Source organism: Ascaphus truei, chromosome 1, assembly GCF_040206685.1.
Source record: "Ascaphus truei isolate aAscTru1 chromosome 1, aAscTru1.hap1, whole genome shotgun sequence".
NCBI classification, from domain to species: Eukaryota; Metazoa; Chordata; class Amphibia; order Anura; family Ascaphidae; genus Ascaphus; species Ascaphus truei.
In genome coordinates this window covers 542,950,714-542,971,897 of record NC_134483.1, presented here as the reverse complement: position 1 = coordinate 542,971,897, position 21,184 = coordinate 542,950,714, and the positions used below count along the sequence as shown (strand labels likewise).

The window sequence follows — 21,184 nt, the reverse complement described above, 5'->3', positions numbered from 1 at the left end:
GACAGAGGACAGGGCAGGGGGACAGGGCTGAGTGACAGGAGCCAGGGCAGAGTGACAGGAGCCAGGGCAGAGTGACAGGGGACAGGGCAGAGTGACAGGGGACAGGGCAGAGTGACAGGGGACAGGGCTGAGTGACAGGGGACAGGGCAGAGTGACAGGGGACAGGGCTGAGTGACAGGAGCCAGGGCAGAGTGACAGGAGCCAGGGCAGAGTGAAAGGGGACAGGGCAGAGTGACAGGGGACAGGGCTGAGTGACAGGAGCCAGGGCAGAGTGACAGGAGCCAGGGCAGAGTGACAGGGGCCAGGGCAGAGTGACAGGGGCCAAGGCAGAGTGACAGGGGACAGGGCATAGTGACAGGGGCCATGGCAGAGTGACAGGGGACAGGGCTGAGTGTCAGGGGCCAGGGCAGAGTGACGGGGGCCAGGGCAGAGTGACAGGGGACAGGGCAGAGTGACAGGGGACAGGGCAGAGTGACAGGGGACAGAGCAGAGTGTCAGGGGACAGGGCAGAGTGACAGGGGACAGGGAAGAGTGACAGGGGCCAGGGCAGAGTGACAGGAGCCAGGGCAGAGTGACAGGGGCCAGGGCAGAGTGACAGGGGCCAGGGCAGAGTGACAGGGGCCAGGGCACAGTGACAGGGGCCAGGGCAGAGTGACAGGGGCCAGGGCAGGGGGACAGGGGACAGGGCACAGTGACAGGGGCCAGGGCAGAGTGACAGGGGCCAGGGCAGAGTGACAGGGGCCAGGGCAGAGTGACAGGGGCCAGGGCACAGTGACAGGGGCCAGGGCAGAGTGACAGGGGACAGGGCAGAGTGTCAGGAGCCAGGGCAGACTGACAGGGGCCAGGGCAGAGTGACAGGGGACAGGGCAGAGTGACAGGGGACAGGGCAGAGTGACAGGCGCCAGGGTAGAGTGACAGGGGCCAGGGCACAGTGACAGGGGCCAGGGCAGAGTGACAGGGGCCAGGGCAGAGTGACAGGGGCCAGGGCACAGTGACAGGGGACAGGGCAGAGTGACAGGGGACAGGGCAGAGTGACAGGGGCCAGGGCAGAGTGACAGGGGCCAGGACAGAGTGACAGGGGCAAGGGCAGAGTGACAGGGGCCAAGGCATAGTGACAGGGGCCATGGCAGAGTGACAGGGGACAGGGCTGAGTGTCAGGGGCCAGGGCAGAGTGACGGGGGCCAGGGCAGAGTGACAGGGGACAGGGCAGAGTGACAGGGGACAGGGCAGAGTGACAGGGGACAGAGCAGAGTGTCAGGGGACAGGGCAGAGTGTCAGGGGACAGGGCAGAGTGACAGGGGCCAGGGCAGAGTGACAGGAGCCAGGGCAGAGTGACAGGGGCCAGGGCAGAGTGACAGGGGCCAAGGCATAGTGACAGGGGCCATGGCAGAGTGACAGGGGACAGGGCAGAGTGACAGGGGACAGGGCAGAGTGACAGGGGACAGGGCAGAGTGACAGGAGCCAGGGCAGAGTGACAGGGGACAGGGCAGAGTGACAGGAGCCAGGGCAGAGTGACAGGGGCCAGGGCAGAGTGTCAGGGGCCAGGGCAGAGTGACAGGGGACAGGGCAGAGTGACAGGAGCCAGGGCAGAGTGACAGGGGACAGGGCAGAGTGACAGGGGACAGGGCAGAGTGACAGGGGTCAGGGCTGAGTGACAGGAGCCAGGGCAGAGTGACAGGAGCCAGGGCAGAGTGACAGGAGCCATGGCAGAGTGACAGGGGACAGGGCAGAGTGACAGGGGACAGGGCAGAGTGACAGGGGCCAGGGCAGAGTGACAGGGGACAGGGCAGAGTGATAGGGGACAGGGCAGAGTGACAGGGGCCAGGGCAGAGTGACAGGGGCCAGGGCAGAGTGACAGGGGACAGGGCAGAGTGACAGGGGACAGGGCAGAGTGACAGGGGACAGGGCAGAGTGACAGGGGACAGGGCAGAGTGACAGGGGCCAGGGCAGAGTGACAGGGGCCAGGGCACAGTGACAGGGGACAGGGCAGAGTGACAGGGGACAGGGCAGAGTGACAGGGGCCAGGGCAGAGTGACAGGGGCCAGGACAGAGTGACAGGGGCAAGGGCAGAGTGACAGGGGCCAAGGCATAGTGACAGGGGCCATGGCAGAGTGACAGGGGACAGGGCTGAGTGTCAGGGGCCAGGGCAGAGTGACGGGGGCCAGGGCAGAGTGACAGGGGACAGGGCAGAGTGACAGGGGACAGGGCAGAGTGACAGGGGACAGAGCAGAGTGTCAGGGGACAGGGCAGAGTGTCAGGGGACAGGGCAGAGTGACAGGGGCCAGGGCAGAGTGACAGGAGCCAGGGCAGAGTGACAGGGGCCAGGGCAGAGTGACAGGGGCCAAGGCATAGTGACAGGGGCCATGGCAGAGTGACAGGGGACAGGGCAGAGTGACAGGGGACAGGGCAGAGTGACAGGGGACAGGGCAGAGTGACAGGAGCCAGGGCAGAGTGACAGGGGACAGGGCAGAGTGACAGGAGCCAGGGCAGAGTGACAGGGGCCAGGGCAGAGTGTCAGGGGCCAGGGCAGAGTGACAGGGGACAGGGCAGAGTGACAGGAGCCAGGGCAGAGTGACAGGGGACAGGGCAGAGTGACAGGGGACAGGGCAGAGTGACAGGGGTCAGGGCTGAGTGACAGGAGCCAGGGCAGAGTGACAGGAGCCAGGGCAGAGTGACAGGAGCCATGGCAGAGTGACAGGGGACAGGGCAGAGTGACAGGGGACAGGGCAGAGTGACAGGGGCCAGGGCAGAGTGACAGGGGACAGGGCAGAGTGATAGGGGACAGGGCAGAGTGACAGGGGCCAGGGCAGAGTGACAGGGGCCAGGGCAGAGTGACAGGGGACAGGGCAGAGTGACAGGGGACAGGGCAGAGTGACAGGGGACAGGGCAGAGTGACAGGGGACAGGGCAGAGTGACAGGGGCCAGGGCAGAGTGACAGGGGCCAGGGCAGAGTGACAGGGGCCAGGGCAGAGTGACAGGGGACAGGGCAGAGTGACAGGGGACAGGGCAGAGTGACAGGGGACAGGGCTGAGTGACAGGAGCCAGGGCAGAGTGACAGGAGCCAGGGCAGAGTGACAGGAGCCAGGGCAGAGTGACAGGGGACAGGGCAGAGTGACAGGAGCCAGGGCAGAGTGACAGGGGCCAGGGCAGAGTGACAGGGGCCAGGGCAGAGTGACAGGGGACAGGGCAGGGGGACAGGGGACAGGGCTGAGTGACAGGAGCCAGGGCAGAGTGACAGGAGCCAGGGCAGAGTGACAGGGGACAGGGCAGAGTGACAGGGGACAGGGCTGAGTGACAGGGGACAGGGCAGAGTGACAGGGGACAGGGCTGAGTGACAGGAGCCAGGGCAGAGTGACAGGAGCCAGGGCAGAGTGACAGGGGACAGGGCAGAGTGACAGGGGACAGGGCTGAGTGACAGGAGCCAGGGCAGAGTGACAGGAGCCAGGGCAGAGTGACAGGGGCCAGGGCAGAGTGACAGGGGCCAAGGCAGAGTGACAGGGGACAGGGCAGAGTGACAGGGGACAGGGCTGAGTGTCAGGGGCCAGGGCAGAGTGACAGGGGCCAGGGCAGAGTGACAGGGGCCAGGGCAGAGTGACAGGGGCCAGGGCAGAGTGACAGGGGCCAGGGCTGAGTGACAGGGGCCTGGGCTGAGTGGCAGTGACCAGGGCTGAGTGACAAGGGCCAGGGCAGAGTGACAGGGGCCAGGGCTGAGTGACAGGAATCAGTGCAGAGTGACAGGGGACAGGGCAGAGTGACAGGAATCAGTGCAGAGTGACAGGGGACAGGGCAGAGTGACAGGGGCCAATGCTGAGTGACAGGGGCCAGGGCTGAGTGACAGGAGCCAGGGCAGAGTGACAGGGGACAGGGCAGAGTGACAGGGGACAGGGCTGAGTGTCAGGGGCCAGGGCAGAGTGACAGGGGACAGGGCAGAGTGACAGGGGACAGGGCTGAGTGACAGGAGCCAGGGCAGAGTGACAGGGGCCTGGGCTGAGTGACAGGGGCCAGGGCAGAGTGACAGGGGACAGGGCAGAGTGACAGGGGACAGGGCTGAGTGTCAGGGGCCAGGGCAGAGTGACAGGGGACAGGGCAGAGTGACAGGGGACAGGGCAGAGTGACAGGGGACAGAGCAGAGTGTCAGGGGACAGGGCAGAGTGATAGGGGACAGGGAAGAGTGACAGGGGCCAGGGCAGAGTGACAGGAGCCAGGGAAGAGTGACAGGGGACAGGGCAGAGTGACAGGAGCCAGGGCAGAGTGACAGGAGCCAGGGCAGAGTGACAGGGGACAGGGCAGAGTGACAGGAGCCAGGGCAGAGTGACAGGAGCCAGGGCAGAGTGACAGGAGCCAGGGCAGAGTGACAGGAGCCAGGGAAGAGTGACAGGGGACAGGGCAGAGTGACAGGAGCCAGGGCAGAGTGACAGGAGCCAGGGCAGAGTGACAGGGGACAGGGCAGAGTGACAGGAGCCAGGGCAGAGTGACAGGAGCCAGGGCAGAGTGACAGGAGCCAGGGCAGAGTGACAGGAGCCAGGGCAGAGTGACAGGGGACAGGGCAGAGTGACAGGAGCCAGGGCAGAGTGACAGGGGACAGGGCAGAGTGACAGGGGCCAGGGCAGAGTGACAGGGGCCAGGGCAGAGTGACAGGGGCCAGGGCACAGTGACAGGGGCCAGGGCAGAGTGACAGGGGCCAGGGCAGGGGGACAGGGGACAGGGCACAGTGACAGGGGCCAGGGCAGAGTGACAGGGGCCAGGGCAGAGTGACAGGGGCCAGGGCAGAGTGACAGGGGCCAGGGCACAGTGACAGGGGCCAGGGCAGAGTGACAGGGGACAGGGCAGAGTGTCAGGAGCCAGGGCAGACTGACAGGGGCCAGGGCAGAGTGACAGGGGACAGGGCAGAGTGACAGGGGACAGGGCAGAGTGACAGGCGCCAGGGTAGAGTGACAGGGGCCAGGGCACAGTGACAGGGGCCAGGGCAGAGTGACAGGGGCCAGGGCAGAGTGACAGGGGCCAGGGCACAGTGACAGGGGACAGGGCAGAGTGACAGGGGACAGGGCAGAGTGACAGGGGCCAGGGCAGAGTGACAGGGGCCAGGACAGAGTGACAGGGGCAAGGGCAGAGTGACAGGGGCCAAGGCATAGTGACAGGGGCCATGGCAGAGTGACAGGGGACAGGGCTGAGTGTCAGGGGCCAGGGCAGAGTGACGGGGGCCAGGGCAGAGTGACAGGGGACAGGGCAGAGTGACAGGGGACAGGGCAGAGTGACAGGGGACAGAGCAGAGTGTCAGGGGACAGGGCAGAGTGTCAGGGGACAGGGCAGAGTGACAGGGGCCAGGGCAGAGTGACAGGAGCCAGGGCAGAGTGACAGGGGCCAGGGCAGAGTGACAGGGGCCAAGGCATAGTGACAGGGGCCATGGCAGAGTGACAGGGGACAGGGCAGAGTGACAGGGGACAGGGCAGAGTGACAGGGGACAGGGCAGAGTGACAGGAGCCAGGGCAGAGTGACAGGGGACAGGGCAGAGTGACAGGAGCCAGGGCAGAGTGACAGGGGCCAGGGCAGAGTGTCAGGGGCCAGGGCAGAGTGACAGGGGACAGGGCAGAGTGACAGGAGCCAGGGCAGAGTGACAGGGGACAGGGCAGAGTGACAGGGGACAGGGCAGAGTGACAGGGGTCAGGGCTGAGTGACAGGAGCCAGGGCAGAGTGACAGGAGCCAGGGCAGAGTGACAGGAGCCATGGCAGAGTGACAGGGGACAGGGCAGAGTGACAGGGGACAGGGCAGAGTGACAGGGGCCAGGGCAGAGTGACAGGGGACAGGGCAGAGTGATAGGGGACAGGGCAGAGTGACAGGGGCCAGGGCAGAGTGACAGGGGCCAGGGCAGAGTGACAGGGGACAGGGCAGAGTGACAGGGGACAGGGCAGAGTGACAGGGGACAGGGCAGAGTGACAGGGGACAGGGCAGAGTGACAGGGGCCAGGGCAGAGTGACAGGGGCCAGGGCAGAGTGACAGGGGCCAGGGCAGAGTGACAGGGGACAGGGCAGAGTGACAGGGGACAGGGCAGAGTGACAGGGGACAGGGCTGAGTGACAGGAGCCAGGGCAGAGTGACAGGAGCCAGGGCAGAGTGACAGGAGCCAGGGCAGAGTGACAGGGGACAGGGCAGAGTGACAGGAGCCAGGGCAGAGTGACAGGGGCCAGGGCAGAGTGACAGGGGCCAGGGCAGAGTGACAGGGGACAGGGCAGGGGGACAGGGGACAGGGCTGAGTGACAGGAGCCAGGGCAGAGTGACAGGAGCCAGGGCAGAGTGACAGGGGACAGGGCAGAGTGACAGGGGACAGGGCTGAGTGACAGGGGACAGGGCAGAGTGACAGGGGACAGCGCTGAGTGACAGGAGCCAGGGCAGAGTGACAGGAGCCAGGGCAGAGTGACAGGGGACAGGGCAGAGTGACAGGGGACAGGGCTGAGTGACAGGAGCCAGGGCAGAGTGACAGGAGCCAGGGCAGAGTGACAGGGGCCAGGGCAGAGTGACAGGGGCCAAGGCAGAGTGACAGGGGACAGGGCAGAGTGACAGGGGACAGGGCTGAGTGTCAGGGGCCAGGGCAGAGTGACAGGGGCCAGGGCAGAGTGACAGGGGCCAGGGCAGAGTGACAGGGGCCAGGGCAGAGTGACAGGGGCCAGGGCAGAGTGACAGGGGCCAGGGCAGAGTGACAGGGGCCAGGGCTGAGTGACAGGGGCCTGGGCTGAGTGGCAGTGACCAGGGCTGAGTGACAAGGGCCAGGGCAGAGTGACAGGGGCCAGGGCTGAGTGACAGGAATCAGTGCAGAGTGACAGGGGACAGGGCAGAGTGACAGGAATCAGTGCAGAGTGACAGGGGACAGGGCAGAGTGACAGGGGCCAATGCTGAGTGACAGGGGCCAGGGCTGAGTGACAGGAGCCAGGGCAGAGTGACAGGGGACAGGGCAGAGTGACAGGGGACAGGGCTGAGTGTCAGGGGACAGGGCAGAGTGACAGGGGCCAGGGTAGAGTGACAGGGGCCAGGGCACAGTGACAGGGGCCAGGGCAGAGTGACAGGGGCCAGGGCAGAGTGACAGGGGCCAGGGCACAGTGACAGGGGACAGGGCAGAGTGACAGGGGACAGGGCAGAGTGACAGGGGCCAGGGCAGAGTGACAGGGGCCAGGACAGAGTGACAGGGGCAAGGGCAGAGTGACAGGGGCCAAGGCATAGTGACAGGGGCCATGGCAGAGTGACAGGGGACAGGGCTGAGTGTCAGGGGCCAGGGCAGAGTGACGGGGGCCAGGGCAGAGTGACAGGGGACAGGGCAGAGTGACAGGGGACAGGGCAGAGTGACAGGGGACAGGGCAGAGTGACAGGGGACAGGGCAGAGTGTCAGGGGACAGGGCAGAGTGACAGGGGCCAGGGCAGAGTGACAGGGGACAGGGCAGAGTGACAGGGGACAGGGCAGAGTGACAGGGGCCAAGGCATAGTGACAGGGGCCATGGCAGAGTGACAGGGGACAGGGCAGAGTGACAGGGGACAGGGCAGAGTGACAGGGGACAGGGCAGAGTGACAGGAGCCAGGGCAGAGTGACAGGGGACAGGGCAGAGTGACAGGAGCCAGGGCAGAGTGACAGGGGCCAGGGCAGAGTGTCAGGGGCCAGGGCAGAGTGACAGGGGACAGGGCAGAGTGACAGGAGCCAGGGCAGAGTGACAGGGGACAGGGCAGAGTGACAGGGGACAGGGCAGAGTGACAGGGGTCAGGGCTGAGTGACAGGAGCCAGGGCAGAGTGACAGGAGCCAGGGCAGAGTGACAGGAGCCATGGCAGAGTGACAGGGGACAGGGCAGAGTGACAGGGGACAGGGCAGAGTGACAGGGGCCAGGGCAGAGTGACAGGGGACAGGGCAGAGTGATAGGGGACAGGGCAGAGTGACAGGGGCCAGGGCAGAGTGACAGGGGCCAGGGCAGAGTGACAGGGGACAGGGCAGAGTGACAGGGGACAGGGCAGAGTGACAGGGGACAGGGCAGAGTGACAGGGGACAGGGCAGAGTGACAGGGGCCAGGGCAGAGTGACAGGGGCCAGGGCAGAGTGACAGGGGCCAGGGCAGAGTGACAGGGGACAGGGCAGAGTGACAGGGGACAGGGCAGAGTGACAGGGGACAGGGCTGAGTGACAGGAGCCAGGGCAGAGTGACAGGAGCCAGGGCAGAGTGACAGGAGCCAGGGCAGAGTGACAGGGGACAGGGCAGAGTGACAGGAGCCAGGGCAGAGTGACAGGGGCCAGGGCAGAGTGACAGGGGCCAGGGCAGAGTGACAGAGGACAGGGCAGGGGGACAGGGCTGAGTGACAGGAGCCAGGGCAGAGTGACAGGAGCCAGGGCAGAGTGACAGGGGACAGGGCAGAGTGACAGGGGACAGGGCAGAGTGACAGGGGACAGGGCTGAGTGACAGGGGACAGGGCAGAGTGACAGGGGACAGGGCTGAGTGACAGGAGCCAGGGCAGAGTGACAGGAGCCAGGGCAGAGTGAAAGGGGACAGGGCAGAGTGACAGGGGACAGGGCTGAGTGACAGGAGCCAGGGCAGAGTGACAGGAGCCAGGGCAGAGTGACAGGGGCCAGGGCAGAGTGACAGGGGCCAAGGCAGAGTGACAGGGGACAGGGCATAGTGACAGGGGCCATGGCAGAGTGACAGGGGACAGGGCTGAGTGTCAGGGGCCAGGGCAGAGTGACGGGGGCCAGGGCAGAGTGACAGGGGACAGGGCAGAGTGACAGGGGACAGGGCAGAGTGACAGGGGACAGAGCAGAGTGTCAGGGGACAGGGCAGAGTGACAGGGGACAGGGAAGAGTGACAGGGGCCAGGGCAGAGTGACAGGAGCCAGGGCAGAGTGACAGGGGCCAGGGCAGAGTGACAGGGGCCAGGGCAGAGTGACAGGGGCCAGGGCACAGTGACAGGGGCCAGGGCAGAGTGACAGGGGCCAGGGCAGGGGGACAGGGGACAGGGCACAGTGACAGGGGCCAGGGCAGAGTGACAGGGGCCAGGGCAGAGTGACAGGGGCCAGGGCAGAGTGACAGGGGCCAGGGCACAGTGACAGGGGCCAGGGCAGAGTGACAGGGGACAGGGCAGAGTGTCAGGAGCCAGGGCAGACTGACAGGGGCCAGGGCAGAGTGACAGGGGACAGGGCAGAGTGACAGGGGACAGGGCAGAGTGACAGGCGCCAGGGTAGAGTGACAGGGGCCAGGGCACAGTGACAGGGGCCAGGGCAGAGTGACAGGGGCCAGGGCAGAGTGACAGGGGCCAGGGCACAGTGACAGGGGACAGGGCAGAGTGACAGGGGACAGGGCAGAGTGACAGGGGCCAGGGCAGAGTGACAGGGGCCAGGACAGAGTGACAGGGGCAAGGGCAGAGTGACAGGGGCCAAGGCATAGTGACAGGGGCCATGGCAGAGTGACAGGGGACAGGGCTGAGTGTCAGGGGCCAGGGCAGAGTGACGGGGGCCAGGGCAGAGTGACAGGGGACAGGGCAGAGTGACAGGGGACAGGGCAGAGTGACAGGGGACAGAGCAGAGTGTCAGGGGACAGGGCAGAGTGTCAGGGGACAGGGCAGAGTGACAGGGGCCAGGGCAGAGTGACAGGAGCCAGGGCAGAGTGACAGGGGCCAGGGCAGAGTGACAGGGGCCAAGGCATAGTGACAGGGGCCATGGCAGAGTGACAGGGGACAGGGCAGAGTGACAGGGGACAGGGCAGAGTGACAGGGGACAGGGCAGAGTGACAGGAGCCAGGGCAGAGTGACAGGGGACAGGGCAGAGTGACAGGAGCCAGGGCAGAGTGACAGGGGCCAGGGCAGAGTGTCAGGGGCCAGGGCAGAGTGACAGGGGACAGGGCAGAGTGACAGGAGCCAGGGCAGAGTGACAGGGGACAGGGCAGAGTGACAGGGGACAGGGCAGAGTGACAGGGGTCAGGGCTGAGTGACAGGAGCCAGGGCAGAGTGACAGGAGCCAGGGCAGAGTGACAGGAGCCATGGCAGAGTGACAGGGGACAGGGCAGAGTGACAGGGGACAGGGCAGAGTGACAGGGGCCAGGGCAGAGTGACAGGGGACAGGGCAGAGTGATAGGGGACAGGGCAGAGTGACAGGGGCCAGGGCAGAGTGACAGGGGCCAGGGCAGAGTGACAGGGGACAGGGCAGAGTGACAGGGGACAGGGCAGAGTGACAGGGGACAGGGCAGAGTGACAGGGGACAGGGCAGAGTGACAGGGGCCAGGGCAGAGTGACAGGGGCCAGGGCACAGTGACAGGGGACAGGGCAGAGTGACAGGGGACAGGGCAGAGTGACAGGGGCCAGGGCAGAGTGACAGGGGCCAGGACAGAGTGACAGGGGCAAGGGCAGAGTGACAGGGGCCAAGGCATAGTGACAGGGGCCATGGCAGAGTGACAGGGGACAGGGCTGAGTGTCAGGGGCCAGGGCAGAGTGACGGGGGCCAGGGCAGAGTGACAGGGGACAGGGCAGAGTGACAGGGGACAGGGCAGAGTGACAGGGGACAGAGCAGAGTGTCAGGGGACAGGGCAGAGTGTCAGGGGACAGGGCAGAGTGACAGGGGCCAGGGCAGAGTGACAGGAGCCAGGGCAGAGTGACAGGGGCCAGGGCAGAGTGACAGGGGCCAAGGCATAGTGACAGGGGCCATGGCAGAGTGACAGGGGACAGGGCAGAGTGACAGGGGACAGGGCAGAGTGACAGGGGACAGGGCAGAGTGACAGGAGCCAGGGCAGAGTGACAGGGGACAGGGCAGAGTGACAGGAGCCAGGGCAGAGTGACAGGGGCCAGGGCAGAGTGTCAGGGGCCAGGGCAGAGTGACAGGGGACAGGGCAGAGTGACAGGAGCCAGGGCAGAGTGACAGGGGACAGGGCAGAGTGACAGGGGACAGGGCAGAGTGACAGGGGTCAGGGCTGAGTGACAGGAGCCAGGGCAGAGTGACAGGAGCCAGGGCAGAGTGACAGGAGCCATGGCAGAGTGACAGGGGACAGGGCAGAGTGACAGGGGACAGGGCAGAGTGACAGGGGCCAGGGCAGAGTGACAGGGGACAGGGCAGAGTGATAGGGGACAGGGCAGAGTGACAGGGGCCAGGGCAGAGTGACAGGGGCCAGGGCAGAGTGACAGGGGACAGGGCAGAGTGACAGGGGACAGGGCAGAGTGACAGGGGACAGGGCAGAGTGACAGGGGACAGGGCAGAGTGACAGGGGCCAGGGCAGAGTGACAGGGGCCAGGGCAGAGTGACAGGGGCCAGGGCAGAGTGACAGGGGACAGGGCAGAGTGACAGGGGACAGGGCAGAGTGACAGGGGACAGGGCTGAGTGACAGGAGCCAGGGCAGAGTGACAGGAGCCAGGGCAGAGTGACAGGAGCCAGGGCAGAGTGACAGGGGACAGGGCAGAGTGACAGGAGCCAGGGCAGAGTGACAGGGGCCAGGGCAGAGTGACAGGGGCCAGGGCAGAGTGACAGGGGACAGGGCAGGGGGACAGGGGACAGGGCTGAGTGACAGGAGCCAGGGCAGAGTGACAGGAGCCAGGGCAGAGTGACAGGGGACAGGGCAGAGTGACAGGGGACAGGGCTGAGTGACAGGGGACAGGGCAGAGTGACAGGGGACAGGGCTGAGTGACAGGAGCCAGGGCAGAGTGACAGGAGCCAGGGCAGAGTGACAGGGGACAGGGCAGAGTGACAGGGGACAGGGCTGAGTGACAGGAGCCAGGGCAGAGTGACAGGAGCCAGGGCAGAGTGACAGGGGCCAGGGCAGAGTGACAGGGGCCAAGGCAGAGTGACAGGGGACAGGGCAGAGTGACAGGGGACAGGGCTGAGTGTCAGGGGCCAGGGCAGAGTGACAGGGGCCAGGGCAGAGTGACAGGGGCCAGGGCAGAGTGACAGGGGCCAGGGCAGAGTGACAGGGGCCAGGGCAGAGTGACAGGGGCCAGGGCAGAGTGACAGGGGCCAGGGCTGAGTGACAGGGGCCTGGGCTGAGTGGCAGTGACCAGGGCTGAGTGACAAGGGCCAGGGCAGAGTGACAGGGGCCAGGGCTGAGTGACAGGAATCAGTGCAGAGTGACAGGGGACAGGGCAGAGTGACAGGAATCAGTGCAGAGTGACAGGGGACAGGGCAGAGTGACAGGGGCCAATGCTGAGTGACAGGGGCCAGGGCTGAGTGACAGGAGCCAGGGCAGAGTGACAGGGGACAGGGCAGAGTGACAGGGGACAGGGCTGAGTGTCAGGGGCCAGGGCAGAGTGACAGGGGACAGGGCAGAGTGACAGGGGACAGGGCTGAGTGACAGGAGCCAGGGCAGAGTGACAGGGGCCTGGGCTGAGTGACAGGGGCCAGGGCAGAGTGACAGGGGACAGGGCAGAGTGACAGGGGACAGGGCTGAGTGTCAGGGGCCAGGGCAGAGTGACAGGGGACAGGGCAGAGTGACAGGGGACAGGGCAGAGTGACAGGGGACAGAGCAGAGTGTCAGGGGACAGGGCAGAGTGATAGGGGACAGGGAAGAGTGACAGGGGCCAGGGCAGAGTGACAGGAGCCAGGGAAGAGTGACAGGGGACAGGGCAGAGTGACAGGAGCCAGGGCAGAGTGACAGGAGCCAGGGCAGAGTGACAGGGGACAGGGCAGAGTGACAGGAGCCAGGGCAGAGTGACAGGAGCCAGGGCAGAGTGACAGGAGCCAGGGCAGAGTGACAGGAGCCAGGGAAGAGTGACAGGGGACAGGGCAGAGTGACAGGAGCCAGGGCAGAGTGACAGGAGCCAGGGCAGAGTGACAGGGGACAGGGCAGAGTGACAGGAGCCAGGGCAGAGTGACAGGAGCCAGGGCAGAGTGACAGGAGCCAGGGCAGAGTGACAGGAGCCAGGGCAGAGTGACAGGGGACAGGGCAGAGTGACAGGAGCCAGGGCAGAGTGACAGGGGACAGGGCAGAGTGACAGGGGCCAGGGCAGAGTGACAGGGGCCAGGGCAGAGTGACAGGGGCCAGGGCACAGTGACAGGGGCCAGGGCAGAGTGACAGGGGCCAGGGCAGGGGGACAGGGGACAGGGCACAGTGACAGGGGCCAGGGCAGAGTGACAGGGGCCAGGGCAGAGTGACAGGGGCCAGGGCAGAGTGACAGGGGCCAGGGCACAGTGACAGGGGCCAGGGCAGAGTGACAGGGGACAGGGCAGAGTGTCAGGAGCCAGGGCAGACTGACAGGGGCCAGGGCAGAGTGACAGGGGACAGGGCAGAGTGACAGGGGACAGGGCAGAGTGACAGGCGCCAGGGTAGAGTGACAGGGGCCAGGGCACAGTGACAGGGGCCAGGGCAGAGTGACAGGGGCCAGGGCAGAGTGACAGGGGCCAGGGCACAGTGACAGGGGACAGGGCAGAGTGACAGGGGACAGGGCAGAGTGACAGGGGCCAGGGCAGAGTGACAGGGGCCAGGACAGAGTGACAGGGGCAAGGGCAGAGTGACAGGGGCCAAGGCATAGTGACAGGGGCCATGGCAGAGTGACAGGGGACAGGGCTGAGTGTCAGGGGCCAGGGCAGAGTGACGGGGGCCAGGGCAGAGTGACAGGGGACAGGGCAGAGTGACAGGGGACAGGGCAGAGTGACAGGGGACAGAGCAGAGTGTCAGGGGACAGGGCAGAGTGTCAGGGGACAGGGCAGAGTGACAGGGGCCAGGGCAGAGTGACAGGAGCCAGGGCAGAGTGACAGGGGCCAGGGCAGAGTGACAGGGGCCAAGGCATAGTGACAGGGGCCATGGCAGAGTGACAGGGGACAGGGCAGAGTGACAGGGGACAGGGCAGAGTGACAGGGGACAGGGCAGAGTGACAGGAGCCAGGGCAGAGTGACAGGGGACAGGGCAGAGTGACAGGAGCCAGGGCAGAGTGACAGGGGCCAGGGCAGAGTGTCAGGGGCCAGGGCAGAGTGACAGGGGACAGGGCAGAGTGACAGGAGCCAGGGCAGAGTGACAGGGGACAGGGCAGAGTGACAGGGGACAGGGCAGAGTGACAGGGGTCAGGGCTGAGTGACAGGAGCCAGGGCAGAGTGACAGGAGCCAGGGCAGAGTGACAGGAGCCATGGCAGAGTGACAGGGGACAGGGCAGAGTGACAGGGGACAGGGCAGAGTGACAGGGGCCAGGGCAGAGTGACAGGGGACAGGGCAGAGTGATAGGGGACAGGGCAGAGTGACAGGGGCCAGGGCAGAGTGACAGGGGCCAGGGCAGAGTGACAGGGGACAGGGCAGAGTGACAGGGGACAGGGCAGAGTGACAGGGGACAGGGCAGAGTGACAGGGGACAGGGCAGAGTGACAGGGGCCAGGGCAGAGTGACAGGGGCCAGGGCAGAGTGACAGGGGCCAGGGCAGAGTGACAGGGGACAGGGCAGAGTGACAGGGGACAGGGCAGAGTGACAGGGGACAGGGCTGAGTGACAGGAGCCAGGGCAGAGTGACAGGAGCCAGGGCAGAGTGACAGGAGCCAGGGCAGAGTGACAGGGGACAGGGCAGAGTGACAGGAGCCAGGGCAGAGTGACAGGGGCCAGGGCAGAGTGACAGGGGCCAGGGCAGAGTGACAGGGGACAGGGCAGGGGGACAGGGGACAGGGCTGAGTGACAGGAGCCAGGGCAGAGTGACAGGAGCCAGGGCAGAGTGACAGGGGACAGGGCAGAGTGACAGGGGACAGGGCTGAGTGACAGGGGACAGGGCAGAGTGACAGGGGACAGGGCTGAGTGACAGGAGCCAGGGCAGAGTGACAGGAGCCGGGGCAGAGTGACAGGGGACAGGGCAGAGTGACAGGGGACAGGGCTGAGTGACAGGAGCCAGGGCAGAGTGACAGGAGCCAGGGCAGAGTGACAGGGGCCAGGGCAGAGTGACAGGGGCCAAGGCAGAGTGACAGGGGACAGGGCAGAGTGACAGGGGACAGGGCTGAGTGTCAGGGGCCAGGGCAGAGTGACAGGGGCCAGGGCAGAGTGACAGGGGCCAGGGCAGAGTGACAGGGGCCAGGGCAGAGTGACAGGGGCCAGGGCAGAGTGACAGGGGCCAGGGCAGAGTGACAGGGGCCAGGGCTGAGTGACAGGGGCCTGGGCTGAGTGGCAGTGACCAGGGCTGAGTGACAAGGGCCAGGGCAGAGTGACAGGGGCCAGGGCTGAGTGACAGGAATCAGTGCAGAGTGACAGGGGACAGGGCAGAGTGACAGGAATCAGTGCAGAGTGACAGGGGACAGGGCAGAGTGACAGGGGCCAATGCTGAGTGACAGGGGCCAGGGCTGAGTGACAGGAGCCAGGGCAGAGTGACAGGGGACAGGGCAGAGTGACAGGGGACAGGGCTGAGTGTCAGGGGCCAGGGCAGAGTGACAGGGGACAGGGCAGAGTGACAGGGGACAGGGCTGAGTGACAGGAGCCAGGGCAGAGTGACAGGGGCCTGGGCTGAGTGACAGGGGCCAGGGCAGAGTGACAGGGGACAGGGCAGAGTGACAGGGGACAGGGCTGAGTGTCAGGGGCCAGGGCAGAGTGACAGGGGACAGGGCAGAGTGACAGGGGACAGGGCAGAGTGACAGGGGACAGAGCAGAGTGTCAGGGGACAGGGCAGAGTGATAGGGGACAGGGAAGAGTGACAGGGGCCAGGGCAGAGTGACAGGAGCCAGGGAAGAGTGACAGGGGACAGGGCAGAGTGACAGGAGCCAGGGCAGAGTGACAGGAGCCAGGGCAGAGTGACAGGGGACAGGGCAGAGTGACAGGAGCCAGGGCAGAGTGACAGGAGCCAGGGCAGAGTGACAGGAGCCAGGGCAGAGTGACAGGAGCCAGGGCAGAGTGACAGGGGACAGGGCAGAGTGACAGGAGCCAGGGCAGAGTGACAGGAGCCAGGGCAGAGTGACAGGAGCCAGGGCAGAGTGACAGGAGCCAGGGCAGAGTGACAGGAGCCAGGGCAGAGTGACAGGAAACTATTCACTAAAGTGCGAGAACATTTGTGAAACAAAATAATGTAATGTACCGTGCTTAATATCTGCAGTTCTCACAGAATTCAACAAAAATATTCTATGCAAAAAATATTGTTACTACAAAAATGAATTTGCTTGCGGTTTTCAGGACGAAACTGACCTGTTTGTAACATATAACCCACCCTCTCTGTCCTTTTCACATCCCAATAATAATTGCATCGGGCTCTTCTCCTCTCTCCCTGTAACACTGGCTGACCTAACCTACATGTGGCTGGACATATCCGTGCACGTGCTCATACACGACGTATCCGTCTCGCCAGCCTGGCGAAGGGAGAATATTTCAGGAGATGTCACCTGTCGGTTTCTATCTCACACTTTATTGAGCACCCTGTATATACGTAATTTTGCGGGGTTTCCTCTTTTGCAGACTAACGTTGCGCGTCTCATGGAATTTTAAACACCCCACAGAATGTCTCCGTGTACCTCACTTTCCTCACAGTTTGGACGTGAGTCTCTTTAAATGACATTTCCGGTGGTATCGCCATTTACTGCAGAGAAAGTCCATTCTCGCCCTTCCATGCACACGTGCCAGAGTGACGATCACACTGCGGAGCGGTAACACTCACAGCAAGGCACAAAGTATCCCATCTTTAACATTGTATCAATAAAAACGCGGTCTCCATGTATAACAATGGGTACAACGGAATCTCAGGTGTTAGGTTACCGCGAGGCTATATCAATCTGAAAGAACATGCAAACCATGTCACTTTAAGGACTGCACGAGCTGGGTTGCTACGAGAATGTGGCCACTCTGGGTAATGTGTCCTAACACAACATCCCGCGTGCTCGATACTAGAGAGCAGAGAAGGACACTGGAGGTTTTACTTACATTCCGCGTGCTGCGGGATTTAGCCGGACAGGAGAAATTGCGCAGAGCGAAGACGGTGTTTGAATGACCTCTGTTCGACTTTGGGTTGTCTACTTTGCCCATACTGTGGAAAAAAAGAAGGTCATCAAGTTACATCGTTGCACAGTTCAGTGGTTACATAGTAGATGAAGTTGAAGATCATCAAGTTCAACCTGTGCTAAATTAGATTTTCTGTCTTGATTTGTTCCCAGAATTTCAGTTCTTGGATTCAGTGCTGGGTCCTGGCTTCACGCCCCCGCCTCGCCCCCCACAGACCCCATCTCACCTGCATTTTCCTTTGCTCTTCGTCAGGCACTTGTTCAGGTGAGAATCTGGTTTTCGGAAGCTGTAGATCCCAAAAGCCACAGACGGGAGGAACACCAGGAAAAGTACCAGCAGGAACACAATGAGGCCCATGTGATCTGATAAGAGGAGGCTGAGTTCAGGCAGGTTCGGGGTGCAAGCATCCAACGTCACACACTACAAGGCTGGCATACCCATCACAGCCAGACCGTCACTGCCTTTTCTTATAGGTCAGGGGTAGCCAACTCCAGTCCACAAAGGGCCACCAACAAATCAGCTTTTCAGGATATCCCTGCTTCAGCACAGGTGGCTGTCATTGACTGAGCCACGGATTGAGCCACCTGTCTTGAAGCAGGGATATCCTGAATACCTGACCGGTTGGTGGCCCTTGAGTACTGGAGCTGCCCACCCGTGTGTTACTTCAAGCATGTGCCACTTTGTGCGCCAGTAATGCACCCCCCATGGGCCAGGGTAGAATACATGAAGTAGGGAAGGTACTCTGGCTGGGGTTGGGTGGGAGATGAGAGGGTGGCCCAGCAGCTCAAGCTGCCCCGAGACCAAGAAAGCCGCAGATCTTGGCCTGACTGAAGCACGGTCTGTTGTAACTTCAGAGCACATTGAATCAGATGAGTCAATCACAACTCACTGTCCTTCGGCATGGGCCCGCTGTCCACGCTGCCCCCCAGGCCAGACTTGTTGCAGTATGGGGGAGTCCAGCCCGAGAAACAGTGGCAGTTTCTGTTGCTGTTGCAAACCTGGAATGAAAAGCAGGACAGGGCAGTGTGAGATCACAATCGGCATGTTACACATACACAATGGATGCACTATGGAAGAGCTATCCGAACTATGCATATATCATAAGGTCCAGAGCACAGCAGAGGCAGACATTGTTTGCTAGATGAGTCAGGGAAGATAAACTGGCTTTAATATATAAATATCCTCATCTTCAACTCTCGTCGATCCGCTGCTGGATGAAGGCCTCCCCAATGATCTTCCAGGTTACATGCCTCTCTTCTCCATGAAGGCCTCCCCAATGATCTTCCAGGTTACATGCCTCTCTTCTCCATGTTCCTCCAACAAATGTTTCTGAGTTCATCCTCTCATCTTACTTTCGGTCGTTGTCTTAGTCTTTTAATTTCCCTTATCATCCATTTCTTCTTGTGGTATGTCTGACCCACCGCCATTTTAACTTCTTCTCCCTTTGTGATGATGTCACCGACTTTGTTTGATTTCGCACCCATCCATTCCTTTCCCTGTCTCTTCTGGTAATACCCAGCATGCATCTCTCCATAATTTTTAGGCTGCGTTTAGACACTGCAGCCGTGTGGAGGCGCGCGGAGGATGAGGGAAAGTGGGTGCTTTCCCTGGTCTTAGTACGCACGCCGTCCGGTGGTGTGTCTATGGGCAGGCCAGTGACGTCACGGAGCTGGTTCGCCCTCATTGGGCAAACCACTCACGTGACCGCCCTATCGTGCGAGGAATCAGTTTTGCGCGCCCCCTTCCACGCGCCCACACGCTGTATAGACGCGATCACTGCTTTTAGGCAGTCTGATCGCTCAGCGTGCGGACACGTCCGCGCAGTCTACCCCTCTATAGACGCAGCCTTTGGGATGCCTGAAGCTTTGAATTATCTTTGCATTTAGGGTCCAGTTTCACATTCCATATGTGAGCACGGGCAGAATAAACTGGTCAAAAAGTGTCTCTTATTATTCTATCTTACATTTGCAAATAAGTCAATGAGCTTTTCAGAGATATCAACACATACCAGTGTTATCTCCCATGGAGTCAGCTGTAGGTTATGGACCATGTATATGAGATCTGCCAATGTTGGTTTCTAAAGTGGATTTTTCCTTCAACCTCATTCTCTGCCCGAGGGGCAGACGGAGCCATCAAGGCAAGTAAGGGGCTGACCTACTTGTTAGTTAGCATATTGGCTAATACTTACTAATAAGTCTTCTGCCACAAGACATCTTCTGGGGCTGGAAGACACATTAGCGTCGGATGTCTTCCGGTGACAAAAGGTGCTACATGGCAGAAAACTGCTTAGTAAATATTGTCCGTGGTGTCTGACATAAACATGAGGACAACATTCTAAGTTGGAGATGCCTTGGTGGTCGATCTTCAGAGGACAGACGTTGTTATTCAGCTATTTTAAGCAGTTTACAAATAAGCAAGTACTGAAATAATTTCTTCCAGTTTCATATTCCCGGAAACTCACCCCGTGCCCATGGCACCGAGACACACACTGGTCCAGCTCAAAGAAGGACGCGTTCTGACAGCGCCGGTCCCTGCACACCTGGAAGCAGAGAAGAAGCCAACATCATCCTAAGGCGAGTCCCCTCTGACATGCAAATGGGGAATCCCGGGAAGAGAGGTGACATTAGGGGCAGAACATACAGAAGATGACCGTCATGTCACCTTGGTTTATCTCCTTGGGCATCCCACAACACATCTAAATGTATCTCGCCTATTAAAAACCTTAACAATGTGAGTATTTCTTCATCGAAAGAGAAGTAGATGCAGAGAATAGCCGACTGGCAGACGTGCTACAGTACGTGTAAAGACATCACATCATTCTAATGTGCTTGGGAAATATATTAGGAAGTCCACCAGATTCTGAAAACATGGTCAGACTCCACCTTGTCTGATGTTAACTTAAAGCAGCAATCCTCTCCTTTTTGCACAGAATTAGCACCAGGGTGTCCCTTGGAGCGGAACCACACTATTCATAGTTCCAGTACCTGACCCACCCCCCAGTTCCTGAGATGATATTGACTTTTTTTATATGTCAGTAAACTCAAAGATGGTTGTCATGGGGTCATCCAATAGGAAGCTGCCATGGTACGCTCTGATAACATTGAAGTTTCCTATTGGCCCGTAGGAGTGAGGCTTGGATAGCAGCCATATTGATTTCCCCAAAAGCATCATAAAAGTAAATATCTCAAGAACCAGGGGGTGATAAAACAAAAGAAGAAGCTTGTTTTAAATCCAGGGGACCCCATGAATCATATACTATAAACACAAAATTGAAATGGGGGAATTGCTGCTTTAAATACTAATATTACATGTGGACATATTGATGCTGATGTGGCAAAGGTCAAATAAAGGGGGTTATGTCCGAAAAAAGCAGCAGCAATTGGTGAGGGTATATACGGAGAAATAATTCAGGACTTCTTTGGAGAGACAAAGGATAACAGGCTATTTATAGGATGAACCAGAAACTTGTCAATGGGCAGATTGAGTGTGGTACAAAGGCCAAAATCTGCTGCTATTATCTATATTATTAGCACTGTCCCCATAAGGAAAATAACTCACCATGCCATCCCCACACTTCGTCCCCGTCATCACCAGCCCGGGGTCAGAGGAGTCTCCTTCCTCTTCCTGGGTGGAGTAGGAAAATGTGCCACGGCACTTCACCTCGCGCCCGTCAAGTCGGATAGTGGTATCCATGGGAACCATGTTGGCGCCCTTGGGTTTAGTCGCGCTGCTCTGGCACTGGATCTTCCCACATTTGGCGTCCCTACAGAGCAGTCAACGCAAAGCTTCAATGGACTCGCCCCCCTCCTCCTTTTAACGCCCACCCCATATTGCTTTATTACCTACACCGATGCCAGCCTTTAACCTGCCCTAATGACGTGCCTGGTAAGTAATGGGGTCATGCTCGTTTTCTGGTGGCTGATTGGGCTGTCAGCTTGGGCTGTCAGCTTCCACATCCTGTACTAGCAGCTGGGGATGGGGGGAGGTGGGGAGGGGGTACTGTGGGAGGGAGGGGAAGGAGATGGGCAGTCGTGATCACATAACCGAGAGTGCTGGAGGTCTCTGGTGACGCCGAGCCCTTTGGCACTGTTGTAGTTCCTCTCTCCTGCACTGTTGTAGATATATGTCACTTATGTATTCCTACTATGTGTAGCTCTGACACAGTAATAAGGGGGTGAGAGGGTGTCTACTAAAGTCTCCTAACTGGAAAACTGGTGCAAAAACAGCACCGTATATATATCAAAGGAAAGCAATCCCATTAAAAGCAGCGGAAGGTTTGCATTGGATAAATCTGGCCCAGTTTGT

At 61.5% G+C, this 21,184-nt stretch overlaps 1 protein-coding gene across 3 annotated transcripts in view; it reads right to left on the bottom strand.

Moving 5' to 3' along the window:
- Positions 1-21,184, bottom strand: part of LOC142467670 (disintegrin and metalloproteinase domain-containing protein 33-like) — a 209,492-nt gene that overhangs the window by 17,007 nt on the left and 171,301 nt on the right. For all 3 annotated transcript variants that reach the window (XM_075573605.1, XM_075573608.1, XM_075573616.1), the window contains 5 exons: positions 20,438-20,642; positions 19,341-19,418; positions 17,769-17,877; positions 17,106-17,241; positions 16,802-16,904 (listed from right to left, as the gene is read on the bottom strand). In XM_075573605.1, coding sequence (XP_075429720.1) covers positions 16,802-16,904; positions 17,106-17,241; positions 17,769-17,877; positions 19,341-19,418; positions 20,438-20,642 — 631 coding nt within the window. The remainder of the gene's footprint in view (positions 1-16,801; positions 16,905-17,105; positions 17,242-17,768; positions 17,878-19,340; positions 19,419-20,437; positions 20,643-21,184) is intronic.